This window comes from Puma concolor, chromosome C1, assembly GCF_028749965.1.
Source record: "Puma concolor isolate L17-30 chromosome C1, mPumCon1.1.hap2, whole genome shotgun sequence".
Classification (NCBI taxonomy): domain Eukaryota; kingdom Metazoa; phylum Chordata; class Mammalia; order Carnivora; family Felidae; genus Puma; species Puma concolor.
The window spans coordinates 65,367,157-65,381,670 of record NC_141674.1 but is presented as its reverse complement, the minus strand read 5'-3'; the positions used below and the strand labels follow the sequence as shown (position 1 = coordinate 65,381,670).

At 36.6% G+C, this 14,514-nt stretch overlaps 1 protein-coding gene across 4 annotated transcripts in view; it reads left to right on the top strand.

Annotated features, from left to right (window-relative positions):
• USP33 (ubiquitin specific peptidase 33) overlaps positions 1-14,514 on the top strand; it is a 64,259-nt gene that overhangs the window by 22,414 nt on the left and 27,331 nt on the right. For all 4 annotated transcript variants that reach the window (XM_086717338.1, XM_086717337.1, XM_086717335.1 and 1 more), the window contains 5 exons: positions 2,784-2,886; positions 3,556-3,625; positions 6,595-6,708; positions 11,197-11,275; positions 12,982-13,399. In XM_086717338.1, coding sequence (XP_086573464.1) covers positions 2,784-2,886; positions 3,556-3,625; positions 6,595-6,708; positions 11,197-11,275; positions 12,982-13,399 — 784 coding nt within the window. The remainder of the gene's footprint in view (positions 1-2,783; positions 2,887-3,555; positions 3,626-6,594; positions 6,709-11,196; positions 11,276-12,981; positions 13,400-14,514) is intronic.

Genomic DNA, 14,514 nt, shown 5'->3' with positions numbered 1-14,514 from the left:
AGTGTATATTTTTCTAGCAATCTGATTCTAGGAGAGGGGGCAGGCCTTTTTTGATAGGAAATTACAAATACAAATTCAGCTCCCTTTTCCTCATTTCTCTCCCCTTTCTACCTCCATTAATATTACTAAGAACATTTTACTAATTTATCGAAAACCAAATAGGATATATTAAAGCTTAGCATTGATCTTTGGTTTCAAAATATGTGTAGGCTCGCAAAGATTAATCACTTAATTTTGAGTATTTTCTAGTTCTATAAAAATAGGGAAAAGGAAATGAAAATATTAGAAGAGTTGGCTTCTAACTTACTGTACTCATCATTTGCTCTGTATGGTTTAATTAACACATTAGTGAGGTTTTTTTCCCCCTCATGTATCAAAAAAATCACATTGTATTTCTATACTTGTCTTCCTTGATACCAACTTTTAACATTTTTCTATTATATCTTTGTGTCACATTCTGATAGTAGACATTTGTGTAAATAAATTTGCTTGTCTTACACATTATATAACTAAAATGAGTAGATTTTAGACAAGCTATATTTTTTTGTATTTCAAAGTTGAATGGCTGTAGTGGATAAATCACCAAACTACCATTACTATTTCTGCCACTGATATTATCATTCAGAAATGTGTTTTTTGTCTTGTTTTTTTTTTTTTTTTTTTTTTCAACGTTTATTTATTTTTGGGACAGAGAGAGACAGAGCATGAACGGGGGAGGGGCAGAGAGAGAGAGGGAGACAGAATCGGAAACAGGCTCCAGGCTCTGAGCCATCAGCCCAGAGCCTGACGCGGGGCTCGAACTCACGGACCGCGAGATCGTGACCTGGCTGAAGTCGGACGCTTAACCGACTGCGCCACCCAGGCGCCCCTTTTGTCTTGTTTTTAATGCCTTGATAATTTGAAAGTAAGTTTTCTGGAACACACTTGCATTATTAACAAAAATGTGGTAACTAAAAGTTTAATCACATAAGGAATTGATAACAGTTTATAAGGGTAATACTCAGGTGGTTGAAAGAATAAGTGCAGATAGTTCACAAAAAGGAAATACAAATAAAAACACATTGACAAAGTAACCATCACTGACTAAAGAAAACAGTTATCTGTTGCCATTTCTGCCAGATTTTGCAGAATGTTGAATGAACGTTGAATGTCTTAATGAATGTTGAATCTGATTGAATAAATATACTGATATTTTTCTGATAACTTGTAGATAATTCTCTGTGAGTTATATTTATAACACATAAAAGGCATGAATTTAATTTCATGCAACTTCCTGATCCCATTGTTGAATAAAATTACTCAGAAGAAAAAAGTTATTTGTACAATTTTTTAACATAAAATTTCTATGCTGTTGGAACATTAATTATAAAATAATAATATTGGAGACCAAATGTCATTAGTAAGATTTCTTAAATAAAAATTTTTTCTAGGAGGAAAAATTTTTTCTAGGAGGTAAAATTTTAAATGATTTTTTTTTAAATTTTTTTTTTTTTAACGTTTATTTATTTTTGAGACTGAGAGAGAGACAGAGCATGAACAGGGGAGGGGCAGAGAGAGAGGGAGACACAGAATCTGAAACGGGCTCCAGGCTCTGAGCTGTCAGCACAGAGCCCGACGCGGGGCTTGAACTCACAGACCATGAGATCATGACCTGAGCCGAAGTCAGACGCTTAACCGACTGAATCACCCAGGCGCCCCTTAAATGATTTTTTAAAAACCTCTATACTTAAATACAATTAAGTGAGAATATGGGGCCAGCTCAAATGTTCAGTATCTACAGATACCAGGAAAGTAAAATAAATGTATAAAGTGGGTAGGTAGAAAAGTGCATATGCATGCATTGTAGAGGTGGAATAAGGCCTGAATAAGTTGGAGAGTCAGAGCATATGCTAAGTGCATGCTGCTGTTCAGTTTCCTCCTTTAAGTGATAGTTGCTAAATGGGTTCAGTGTAGTTCAGTCTTCTATTAAAAGAGAACTTGCAGAATCTGATATTTCTATGAGCTCTCCTGATTTTTAAAATATTAGATCAAAGTTTTTCTTCTGTGTCTTTTTTTTTTTTTTTAAGTGTGAGCTAGCATTTGACGAACCCGTCACCAGTTGCAACATTTGAGTTAAGACAATATTTGGAAATTAATTCTGGAATATTTTATTACTATTTAAAATAACTGAACTATTTCATATGTATAAAATAATGCAAAATAAGTATGGTAACAAGTATCAGGAGAGATTGTAGAAGTCTACAGATAAGTTGGTGTGTTAATGATAGAAAAACTTTAGTATTTTCTTCCTGTAAAAAGTTAGAAAAATCTGAAAAGATGGTGTAGGAATGTGTGCCTAGATTTTTTTTTAGCTTGATAACACTGAATTGGATTGGAATTCACTGAACTGATAACTATTAACTTTTCTTTTAAAAAAAAAAATTTTTTTTTTTAAATTTTTATTTATTTTTGAGACAGAGACAGAACATGAATGGGGGGAGGGTCAGAGAGAGAGGGAGACACAGAATCTAAGCAGGCTCCAGGCTCCGAGCTGTCAGCACAGAGCCCGATGCGGGGCTTGAATTCATAAACTGTGAGATCATGACCTGAGCCGAAGTCAGATGCTTAACTGACCGAGCCACTCAGGCGCCCCAATTGTTAACTTTTCAATTCAGAAAAGTCGTAAGTGGCTTTGTTATTCAAGTGCATTTTTAATAAAGATAGAGTGACATGCTCTTTCCTAGTGTAGATCCTCATTACTTTCAAGATGTAAATGTAAATTTGCTGTCTTTCCTGTTGTCAAGGATTTTAAAATACCAAGTAGTACAACATTAAAAACTCCTCTGGTTGCTGTATTTGATGATTTGGACATAGAAGTGGAAGAAGAAGATGAACTTAAGGCAAGAGGTAAAATCTCCTATATAACACTCTTTTCTATGGTACTACACATTTCTTTAGGAAATTGTAATGTGAAAATTTCAAACTCGAGAAGTGAAAGAGACTCTATAGATGTTGATGGCCTAAATAAATAAATAAATAAATAAATAAAATCTAAAATTTGGCCTAGTACAATTGTATTTGCAGGGAAAGCAGACTGACAACTTTTGAGAGATGCTTGGTTTCTCTGGCATCACTTTACCAAAGCCCTTAGTATAAACTATCCATATACAATTTAGTACAAATTTTGTGTTTTATAATTGATGCAAGGGAATTTTAACTTTTAAATGTTTATTTAAATAATTATCTGAAAATTAACACTTTAGTAGAATCCTGACCTCTGAGTTGCTCAAGTTGATATTTTGTATTTCCATAATGTATTTTGCGGGTTTTTTTCCCTTAGTTTTTAAATATTTTGAGTTATCTCTGTACCCAATGTGGTGCTTGAACTCACAACCCCATGATCAAGGGTTGCATGCTCCACAGATTGAGCCAGCTAGGTGCTCCTATTTTGTGTGTTCTTAACATAGTTTGAGAACTGTAATAAGTATCATACATAGTTACATATTCAGTAAACACTTAGAAAATTAAGTCACTGCATTATTGAGTGATGACATAATTTATGATTGTTCTTAATAGGTCTTACAGGTTTGAAAAATATTGGAAATACTTGTTATATGAATGCAGCTTTGCAGGCTCTTTCTAATTGGTAAGTATAGAAATTAATTTTGTATAGCTTTTTAAAGTCACTCTTTATCACAGTTCTTATATGGCAGTTATACTTCAATAAAACTGTTTCTAAATGAAAAAAAAAAAATGAAGTCACTCTTTGAGCAGAAAACCATGCTGTTGGTAACCTATAGCCATACCACTCTGAACGTGCCTGATCTCACCTGATCATGGAAGCTAAGCAGGTCGGATCTGGTTAGTATGTGGATGGGAGAAAATCATGCTGCTCGTAATTTGCTAAAAAAAAAAAAAAAAGAAAAGAAAAGAAAGAAAGAAAGATGAGTCAGAGGAGGAAAGAAAGAAGTACACTAATAGTAATATGAGAAAGAGTTAACAATTCTATTCAATTTCCCTAGCCAATAGGATCCCATAAATCCTTGGCTGTCCTTCTTCCCTCAATGAATTCCTCTCCTTCCCTCTCACTTTCTGAAATGACCCCATTTAAAAGATTCTGTGGATTAACTATGTAAATGTCCTGAAAAGTTTCTTTTTTCTTTCTTGTTAAGTAATCCTGAAGGTAGAGTAGGCAAGAAACTGGGTTGGTACTAATCCATTGTCCCAGTGGGATTATTCAGGCCTGTATTTCCTGAGACTGCTGGTTCTGGTGTAAACCCTAGTTAGTTGTGTGCCTTTGAGCAAGTTATTTGTTTTAACATCTAGAAAATGAGAAGCTTGAACTAATTCCTCAGATCACTTTTTTTTTAATGTTTGTTTTTGAGACAGAGAGAGAGAGAGAGAGAGAAACCGCATGAGTGGGGGAGGGGCAGAGAGAGAGGGAGACACATAATGGAAAACAGGCTCCAGGCTCTGAGCTGTCAGTACAGGGCCTGACATGGGGCTTGAACCCACGAGCCAGGAGATCATGACCTGAGCTGAAGTCAGATGCTCAACCGACAGATCCACCCAGGTGCCCCTTCCTCAAATCACTTACAGAGGTGCTATGAAAATATTTTGTACTTTTCTATAGGTGAAAAGTCTTTAATAAAAAGTATTCAGGTTTTTTTTAATGTTTATTTTTGAGAGAGACAGCACGCAAATGGGGGAGGGGCAGGGAGAGAGGGACACACAGAATCCCAAGCAGGCTCCAGGCTCTGAGCTGTTAGCATAGAGCCCAATGCGGGGCTTGAATCCACGAACCACGAGATCATGACCTGAGCCAAAGTTAGACATCCAACTGAGCCACTCAGGTGCCCCTAGATTTTGTTTCTTAATCATACTTTTACAGAATAGGTAGGGGCAGCATGGAATGCTCTGTAGACGTCTGTTGAGTCCATCTAGTCCAACATGTAGTTTAAGTCCAGTGTTTATTGATTTTCTGGCTGGAAGATTTATCCATTGTTGGAGATGAGTATTGAAGTCCCCTACTGTTACTGTATTGCTGTTTATTTCTCCCTTCATATCTATTAATACTTGCTTTGTTTATTTAGCTCCCCTATGTTGGGTGCATATTTATAGATGTTATCCTTTTGATGACTCAATTCCTTTATCATTATATAATGGCCTTCTTTATATCTTGTTAGAGCTTTGAGTTAAAGTCTGCTTTGTGGGGGCGCCTGGGTGGCTCAGTCGGTTAAGCATCCGACTTCGGCTCAGGTCACGATCTCGTCTGTGAGTTTGAGCCCCGCGTCGGGCTCTGGGCTGGTGGCTCGGAGCCTGGAGCCTGCTTCAGATTCTGTGTCTCCCTCTCTCTCTGCCCCATCCCCGTTCATGCTCTGTCTTTCTCTGTCTCAAAAATAAATTAAAAAAAAAAAAGTTAAAAAAAATAAAAAAAAATAAATCTGCTTTGTGTAATATAAATATAGTTACCTATATCTTCTTTCATTTTTCACTTGCATGGAATATCTTTTTAGGATAGCCAGTTTTTTTTTTTTTTTTTTTTTTTGTTTATTTATGAGACAGAGACAGAGCATGAGTGGGGGGAGGGGCAGAGAGAGAGGGAGACACAGAATAGGATAGCCAGTTTATTGCAGGGCAGGGCTTGGTCCTTTGCCCAGTCTTTTTCCTGTAACTGAATAGATTCATTGAGGTTCCCTCCAGCTAATCATGCTCATAGAAGATAATATTGCCTTTTTTTTTTTTAATGTTTATTTTGAGACTGAGATAGTATGTGTGTGAGTGGGGGAGGGGCAGAGAGAGAGAATCCCAAACAGAGCCTGTCATGCACAGAGCCCAACATGGAGCTTGATCTCACGAACTGTGAGAACATGACCTGAACTGAAATCTACAGCTGGATGCTTAAGTGACTGAGCCACTCAGGCACCCCAACAGTATTGCCTTTCAAATTGCTAACTGAGCCACCAGATGGATAGTAGTATCACTTACTGAGATGTAGAAGCCTGGAGGAAGAATAGATTCACTTGAAGGTTAAATTTTGATCATGTTAAATTTAAGATGCTCAGCACAGCCATCAGTTTGGATATTTGATATAAGTCTGGAATTTAGATGAGATATTTGACTTTCATAAGTTTGACTGTCATTGGCATGAACATGAAAATTTAAGGACACCCCAGGAAAAGAGTATATAGGGAAGAGAGGTAAAGTCCTAGGATCCAGTCCTGAGGGGCTTTGATATTTGTATATCTGGTAAGAGTCAAAAGAACAGTAAAGAAGGGAAAGAGTTGCCAGAGATAAAGAAAAATGGAAAAATTCATCATTGTTCAAGAGAATGGTTGCTCAAGAATGAGGGGTAGGTCACTTGTAATAAATGCTACTAAGAGGGAGTGAAAGATGTTGACTGCATCTGGCAGCATTGTGGAGTCTGATACAGTGGGGTCAAATTTGATTTGAATGGGTTGAACACGAATATGAAGAAGTGAATGTGAAGCTGTAAAAGGGAGCAAAGAAATGATAGATATGGGGCTGTATGTGCTACCAATTTATTGAATGACTGGAAGTCAGTCATTATTAAGCTTTGATTCCACTTTAACATTTTTCTTTTTTTTGAATTAGCCCACCTTTGACACAGTTTTTTCTTGATTGTGGAGGACTAGCTCGAACAGATAAGAAACCAGCCATTTGTAAAAGTTATCTGAAACTGATGACCGAACTGTGGCATAAAAGCAGGTATGTACTTAATGTATTTATTCTCTTTATTATTATTATTTTTTTAAGTTTATTTGTTTTGAGGGAGAGAAAGCACATGGGGAGGGGCAGAGCAAGAGAGAGAGAGAATCCCAAGCAGACTCCGTGCTGTCAGGTTGGAGCCTGATGTGGGGCTTGAATCCACTTAATCGTGAGACCATGACCTGAGCTGAAATCAAGAGCCAGACGCTTAACCGACTGCGCCACCCAGGTGCTCCTCTTTATTACGTTTTTAAATGAATACCGGGGCGCCTGGGTGGCGCAGTCGGTTAAGCGTCCGACTTCAGCCAGGTCACGATCTCGCGGTCCCCGAGTTCGAGCCCCGCGTCAGGCTCTGGGCTGATGGCTCAGAGCCTGGAGCCTGTTTCCGATTCTGTGTCTCCCTCTCTCTCTGCCCCTCCCCCGTTCATGCTCTGTCTCTCTCTGTCCCAAAAATAAAATAAACGTTGAAAAAAAAAATTTAAATGAATACCAAATATTAAAAGGATATAGGTGCACATATGTAGAGCTGAAAAAAAGTAAATTTGAGACAAGTTCATTTTACAGTATGTTCTGTTTCAAACTGAACATCCAAATGAAGTATCTGGACTGCAGGTAAGTTGAAATGCTAAAGCTGCTATTACTGACACTTGAATTTTAATGCAGGAGTAGACATTCTCACAATGCTAAAATCAGACCATAAATACTTAGGTGAATGTTCATTTTTCTGCTTATGTTTATTTCCTGTAAAGTGTAGCATTAGAAGAATAATTGTTCAATGTAATATTTTACTAATTTTGTTTTAGAATTATTCGGAAAATTGTGTTTACCATTAGTCCTAACTGCTCAACCTTATCTGTAAAGAAAACAATCACCAAAGCTTTTTTTTTTAAAACCTCACAAGACTTTTGAGATCTTGATTTGTAATGTAAAAATTTCAGTAGTATTTAAAGTTTTAACATTCCCCTATTCCTAAGTGCCTCAGTTTTCTTTGAGATATTTTACCCCGTACTAAGCATCTCTTAAGTCAAACAAAAATTTGTTAGTACTTTGATTTTAACATGCTAGGAAAAGAAAATGGCTTTTCTCTCTCTCTTTTTTTTTTTTTTTTTTAAATTGAAGGGTAATTGATACACATTGTTATCTTAGTTTCAAGTATATAACATTTTTTTTAAACGTTCATTTATTTACAGGTACCTGGGTGACTCAGTCTGTTAAGTGTCCAACTTTGGCTCAGGTCATGGTCTCACATCTCACAGTTTGTGAGTTCGAGCCCGTCAGGTTCTGAGCTGACAGCTCAGAGCCTGGAGCCTGCTTTGGAATCTGTGTCTCCCTGTCTCTCTGCCCCTCTTCCGCTCATGCTCTCTCTCTCAAAAAAATAAATAAACATTAAAAAAAATTTAAACTTTCATTTATTCATTTTGAGAGTGAGAGAGAGCATGTGTGTGTGTGTGTGGGGGGGGGGGGGGCGGGGTGGCCAGGGGCAGACAGGGAGAGATAGAGAATATCCCAAGTAGGCTCTGCACTATGAGCGTGGAGCCCAGCGTGGGGCTTGAACCCCCAAACAGTGAGATCATGACCTGAGCCGAAACCAAGAGTCAGACACTCAGCCAACCTAGCCACCCAGGTGCCCTTCAAGTATGTGACATATTGACTGGGCAATTCTATACATTACTTAATGCTCACTATGATAAGTGTAGTCACCATTGTCACCATACAATGTTATTAGAATATTATTGACTATATTCTCTATGCTTGACTTTTCACTTTGTGACTTATGTATTTTATAACTTGAAGTTTGTACCTCTTAATCTCCTTTATCTATTTCGCTCATCCTCTTCACACACCTAACCTCTGGCAACCACAAGTTTGTTCTCTGTGTTTAAGAGCCTTTTTTTTTTTTTTTTTTTTTTTTTTTTTGCTTGTTTTGTCCATTTGTTTCTTAGATTCTACATATAAGTGAAATCATTCGGTATTTGTCTTTCTCTGACTTATTTCACTTAGCATAATAAACTCTAGGACCGTTCATGTTGTCACAGATGGCAAGATCTTATTCTTTTTTATGGCTGGGCAAATATTCCATTGTATATATACCATCTTGATCCATTCATCTGTGGATGGACACTTAGGTTGCTTCCGTATCTTGGCTATGGTAAATAATGCTGCAGTAAACATAGGGGTGCCTATATCTTTTTGGATTAGTGTTTTTATTTTCTTTGGGTAAATACCCAGTAGTGGGACTGCTGAGTCATATGTTATTTCTGTTTTTAATTTTTTGAGGAGTCTTTATGCTGTTTTCCAGAGTGGCTGTACCAGTTTACTCTCCCACCAATAGTGCACTTGGGTTCCCTCTTCTCCACATCTTTGCCAACACTTGTTATTTCTTGTCTTTTTGATACTAGCCATTCTGATTAGTCCTCTGCCCATCTTTTAGATTGTTTTTTTTTTTTTTTTTTTTTTTTTTTGGTGTTGAATTGTATAACGTCTTTATATATTTTGGATTTTAACCCTTATCTGATAGATCATTTGCAAATATCTTCCCCCATTTATGAGGCTGCTTTTTCTGTTGTTGTTGATGATTTCTTTGCTGTGTGTAAGCTTTTTACTTTAGTCCCAATAGTTTATTTTTCTTTGGTTTCCTTTGCCTGAGGAGAAATATCCCTAAATATGTTGCTAAGGGCGATGTCTAAGAGATTATTGCCTGTATTTTCTTTCAGGCATTTCATGGTTTCAGGTCTAACATTTAGGTCTTTAATCCATTTTAAGTTTATTTTCATGTAAAAAAAAGAGTATGATTTTAATGAGTTCTTTGGGGCTATGAACATTAAAGAGCCAGAATCCTCCATTGTCATTTATCCCTATTGAGTGTTATCCAGTGCTGCTATAGACTCTATAGCTAGAATTAACCCTTAACTGCTGTTTTTTAACTTCTTTGCCCTGAATATGTATTTTAAACTTAAAATTCCTGAAAGTTTATCAGACTTCAAAAGTGTCAGTACAGAATTCTAAAAGTGGTTAAATATCTGGGGCACCTGGGTGGCTCAGTTGGTTAAGTGTCTGACTTTTTATTTTTATTTATTTATTTATTTTTCAACGTTTATTTATTTTTGGGACAGAGAGAGACAGAGCATGAACGGGGGAGGGTCAGAGAGAGAGGGAGACACAGAATCGGAAACAGGCTCCAGGCTCTGAGCCATCAGCCCAGAGCCTGACGCGGGGCTCGAACTCACGGACCGCGAGATCGTGACCTGGCTGAAGTCGGGCGCTTAACCGACTGCGCCACCCAGGCGCCCCAAGTGTCTGACTTTTTAAAACAAAATTTTTTTAATGTTTATTTATCTTTGAGAGAGACAGAGACAGAATGTGAGTGCGTTAGGGGCGGAGAGAGACGAAGACACAGAATCCGAAGCAGGCTCCAGGCTCTGAGCTGTCAGCACAGAGCCCGACGCGGGGCTCAAACTCACGAGCTGTGAGATCATGACCTGAGCCAAAGTTGGACACTCAACCAACTGAGCCACCCAGGCACCCCTAAGTGTCTGACTCTTGATCTCAGCTCACGTCTTGATCTCAGGGTGGTGAGTTCAAGCTCTGCATTTTGCTCTGCATTGGGCGTGAAGTCTACTTAAAAAGAAATTAAAATCTTATTTATGTCAATTACACTCAAGTAAAAAAACCAGAATTCAAAAATTTAGATAATGTACTAGGTATATTTATCATAATTATCCCAGGAATTTAAAATAATTAGAATTTTGTTTTAAGTAATTGTAATTGTTTTTGAAAAATAGAGCATGATCATTTCATTAGGGTCGAGAGCTATAAAATATATCTTAATTGTCTTAAGTATATCTTTTTTTTTTTTTTTTTTAATTTTTTTTTCAACGTTTATTTATTTTTGGGACAGAGAGAGACAGAGCATGAACGGGGGAGGGGCAGAGAGAGAGGGAGACACAGAATCGGAAACAGGCTCCAGGCTCTGAGCCATCGGCCCAGAGCCTGACGCGGGGCTCGAACTCCCGGACCGCGAGATCGTGACCTGGCTGAAGTCGGACGCTTAACCGACTGCGCCACCCAGGCGCCCCAAGTATATCTTAATATAAAGCTATTCTGGTGAGCCTATGAAACATAACACTGCGCAATTTTTAATGACTTTGTGAAACACATTAACAACTTGAATTATTTTTTTTTAACTTTTTAAAAAATATTTATTTTGAGAGAGAGAGAGACAGAGCACAAGGAAGAGAGGGGCAGAGAGAGAGGGAAACAGAATCTGAAGCAGGCTCCAGGCTCTGAGCTGTCAGCACAGAGCCTGACGCGGACTCAAACCCACAAACTGCGAGATCATGACCTGAGCCGAAATCGGATGCTCAACTGATTGAACCACCCAAGTGCCCCTACAGCTTGAATTCTTGATTGTTATTTACTAAAATAAAAAGTAAAAATTTTAGATTTCATTCATCACAGATTTCTCATTAAAAATGTTATCTTCCTCAGGCCAGGATCCGTTGTTCCTACTACTCTGTTTCAAGGAATTAAGACAGTAAATCCAACATTTCGGGGGTATTCTCAGCAGGTAAGTCTTCATTCTTTTTCATTCACAATCTTAATGTTTAATAAGTTTGAAAAATGCCATTATGCATTATGCTTTTATGGAGCCTTTTGTATTTCTTCCTTTATAATTTATTTGTCCATTGTCTTGGGTCATCCTTTCTTGTGTGTTTATTTACTGACAATAATAGCCTATTGTCATTTTTTTGCTTATGTTTTTCCACCTTTCTCATAATTTTGTGTTTTTCTAGAAATTGTTAAATTTTGGAGTGGATAAATACGTCTCTATTCTAATGCTTTTAGCTTCAAAAAGTTACACATATAGAGATAAATTTTCACCTATATTTTATGCTTTAATTTTTAAAATATTTAATTCTTCTCTGCATCTGTCATTTATTTTGTGTTACAGTGCAAATTTCATTTTTTTTTTTTTCACAAATAGCTAACTAATTGTACCAGACTACAGATTTGGAAGAATTTTCTTTTCTGATTTTAGAAATTTCTTCTTTTTTAGTTTTTATGCTTACATTAATATTTTATAGGGTTTGTTTCTGGGCTTTCTGATTCATTGCATTGATCTGTGTTTTATTTTTTTTAATTTTTTTTTTCAACGTTTTTATTTATTTTTGGGACAGAGAGAGACAGAGCATGAACGGGGGAGGGGCAGAGAGAGAGGGAGACACAGAATCGGAAACAGGCTCCAGGCTCCGAGCCATCAGCCCAGAGCCTGACGCGGGGCTCGAACTTGGGGACCGCGAGATCGTGACCTGGCTGAAGTCGGACGTTTAACCGACTGCGCCACCCAGGCGCCCCGATCTGTGTTTTATTGAAGTGGTACCAATGGCAGTTTCAATTATTGTAACTTTATGTGTTCCTTTGATATTAACACCTAACCCTCACATATTTTTCTTTTTCAAAATAATACCTGTTCCCTGTTAATTTTTTCTGGTGCACAGACACCAGAGACTGATTTCTTAGATGTGAGTTGGTCTATAAATTTATACATTTGTATTTTCTTTCTTTCTTTTCTTTTTTTAAATTGAAGTATAGTTGACACATAATGTTACATTTGTTTCAGATGTACAGCATAGGGATTCCACAATTTTATACATCATGCTATGCTTGCCACAAGTATAGCTACTATGTAGCTATTATTTATCACCATATGACACTATTAGGATACCACTAGTAATATTCCCTTGCTGTACCTTTCATCCCTGTGACTTACTCAGTATGTAACTGGAAACCTGTGCTTCTCACTTTCCTTCACCCATTTTGCACATCTCTGTACCCACAAATTTTCAAAAAGCATTCCAGGTTGATCAAGGATTTTTCTTTGAGATGTAGTACAAGATTGGAAAGCTTTAATTTTAAGCCAAACTGATAAAATATTTGAATTTAGGACATCTCTGAATTCTAATTGTCATATGACGCAAATCCAGTTGTTTTTTTTAAATGCCTTTTCATTTTTAAAAAATAGCAGCAGTACTAAAAGCTGACCTCCAGATCATCTTCAGTTTTTAAATTACTTTTGTTTTATTTAAATAATTTTTTAGAACTCAGTGCTTCCTATTCCTTCTTCAGGGCCTTATGTTCTACTAACTGGTGTTTCCTCAGTATAACACAACACCTTTAGAAATCAGTTGATAAGCACATTTTGTATATTTTTTCTTAAGTTTCTACATACACATATTTTTAATGAAGTGGTAATATGTGTTGCTTATATATTAGGATGCTCAAGAATTCCTTCGGTGTTTAATGGATTTGCTTCATGAAGAATTAAAAGAACAGGTCATGGAGGTTGAGGAGGATCCTCAAACTATAACGACTGAGGAGACCATGGAAGAGGACAAGAGCCAGTCAGATGTAGATTTTCAGTCCTGTGAATCTTGTAGCAGCAGTGATAAAGCAGAAAATGAAAATGGCTCTAAAGGCTTTTCTGAAGATAATAATGAAACAACAATGTTAATTCAGGATGATGAGAACAATTCAGAAATGTCAAAAGATTGGCAAAAAGAGAAGATGTGCAATAAGATTAATAAAGTAAATTCTGAAGGAGAGTTAGATAAAGACAGAGACTCTGTGTCTGAAACAGTCGACTTGAACAACCAGGAAACTGTCAAAGTGCAAATACACAGCAGAGCTTCAGGTGACAATTTAATAATTGGAAAATGATAGTGTTTCATTTGTAGACAATGTGTACGAGAGAGCATATTTGTATTTATTTGTATTATATTTGTAATTTCACTGTTTTCTGATTTTTGGAGAGAAAATTAGCATGGCCTGTGAGTGAAATCAGACATATTTCTAGTTTACATGTTAATGTTCCCAGTCTGTATTTAGCATAAAAAATGAAATAGACTGATTAGCTTAATATTTTATGTGCAGGATATGATCAAGTTTGAAGAAAGCAGGAATAAAATAGTTGTTACTTTTGGGCTAAGTAGTAAAGTTTAGCAATATTTGCATGTAGAATATTAAGTTAATGTCATTTTATGTGGATTCTGTTAAGATCCTGGGGAAAAAGCAAAATAACTCAAATTACAATTCTGTAATCTTACACACTTTTAGATTTAGACTACTGTCATTGGAATACTATCAGCTATGAAATATTTGGCATATATTTTGATATAGCAGTTTAACTATAATGAATCCTGTTATGATAGATTATTACCAGAATACTAGTGTTTTTTTTTTTTTTGAAAAGAGCAAGTGGCCAGATGAAAGATAATTAGGTTAGATTGCTTTGCATTTTACCTTTATTTCTTCAAAAGTTAATTTATCTTGGCCTAGTGTGATACTTAATTTTCCAAAGCACATTAAAAACCATCAGAAGTTTAAGTTCTTTGATCTTAAAATAAGTGGCAGACAAGTAACATAAAAAAGTTTATCTTTTGTAATTTGAAAAGAATAAAACTAGTAAACAATTTATTTAGGTATTGAATGAGCCCAAAATTTCTTCTTGAGGAAAAAAGGATATTTCCTTTAACACAGGAATAGTGGTGGTTCACCTGTGTGTGGTGCATATTGGTGTTCTAGTCAGGAAAGTCAGGAAAGCATTTTAGGCTCCTTAGTTACAGTGGCCTTATTTTAGAAGTTTAGATGCTTTTGGAAGTTGTTTGGTCAGTAAATATTGAAAGACAGCCTAGGCTTCCATAGACTGCTGTTCAGCCCGCCCTTGTCAAAAGCCTGATTAAGGGACGTAGTGGTTCTTTATTGCTCCATAGCAGGCTTTTTCTTATACATGGTGACTAATTGATGAGC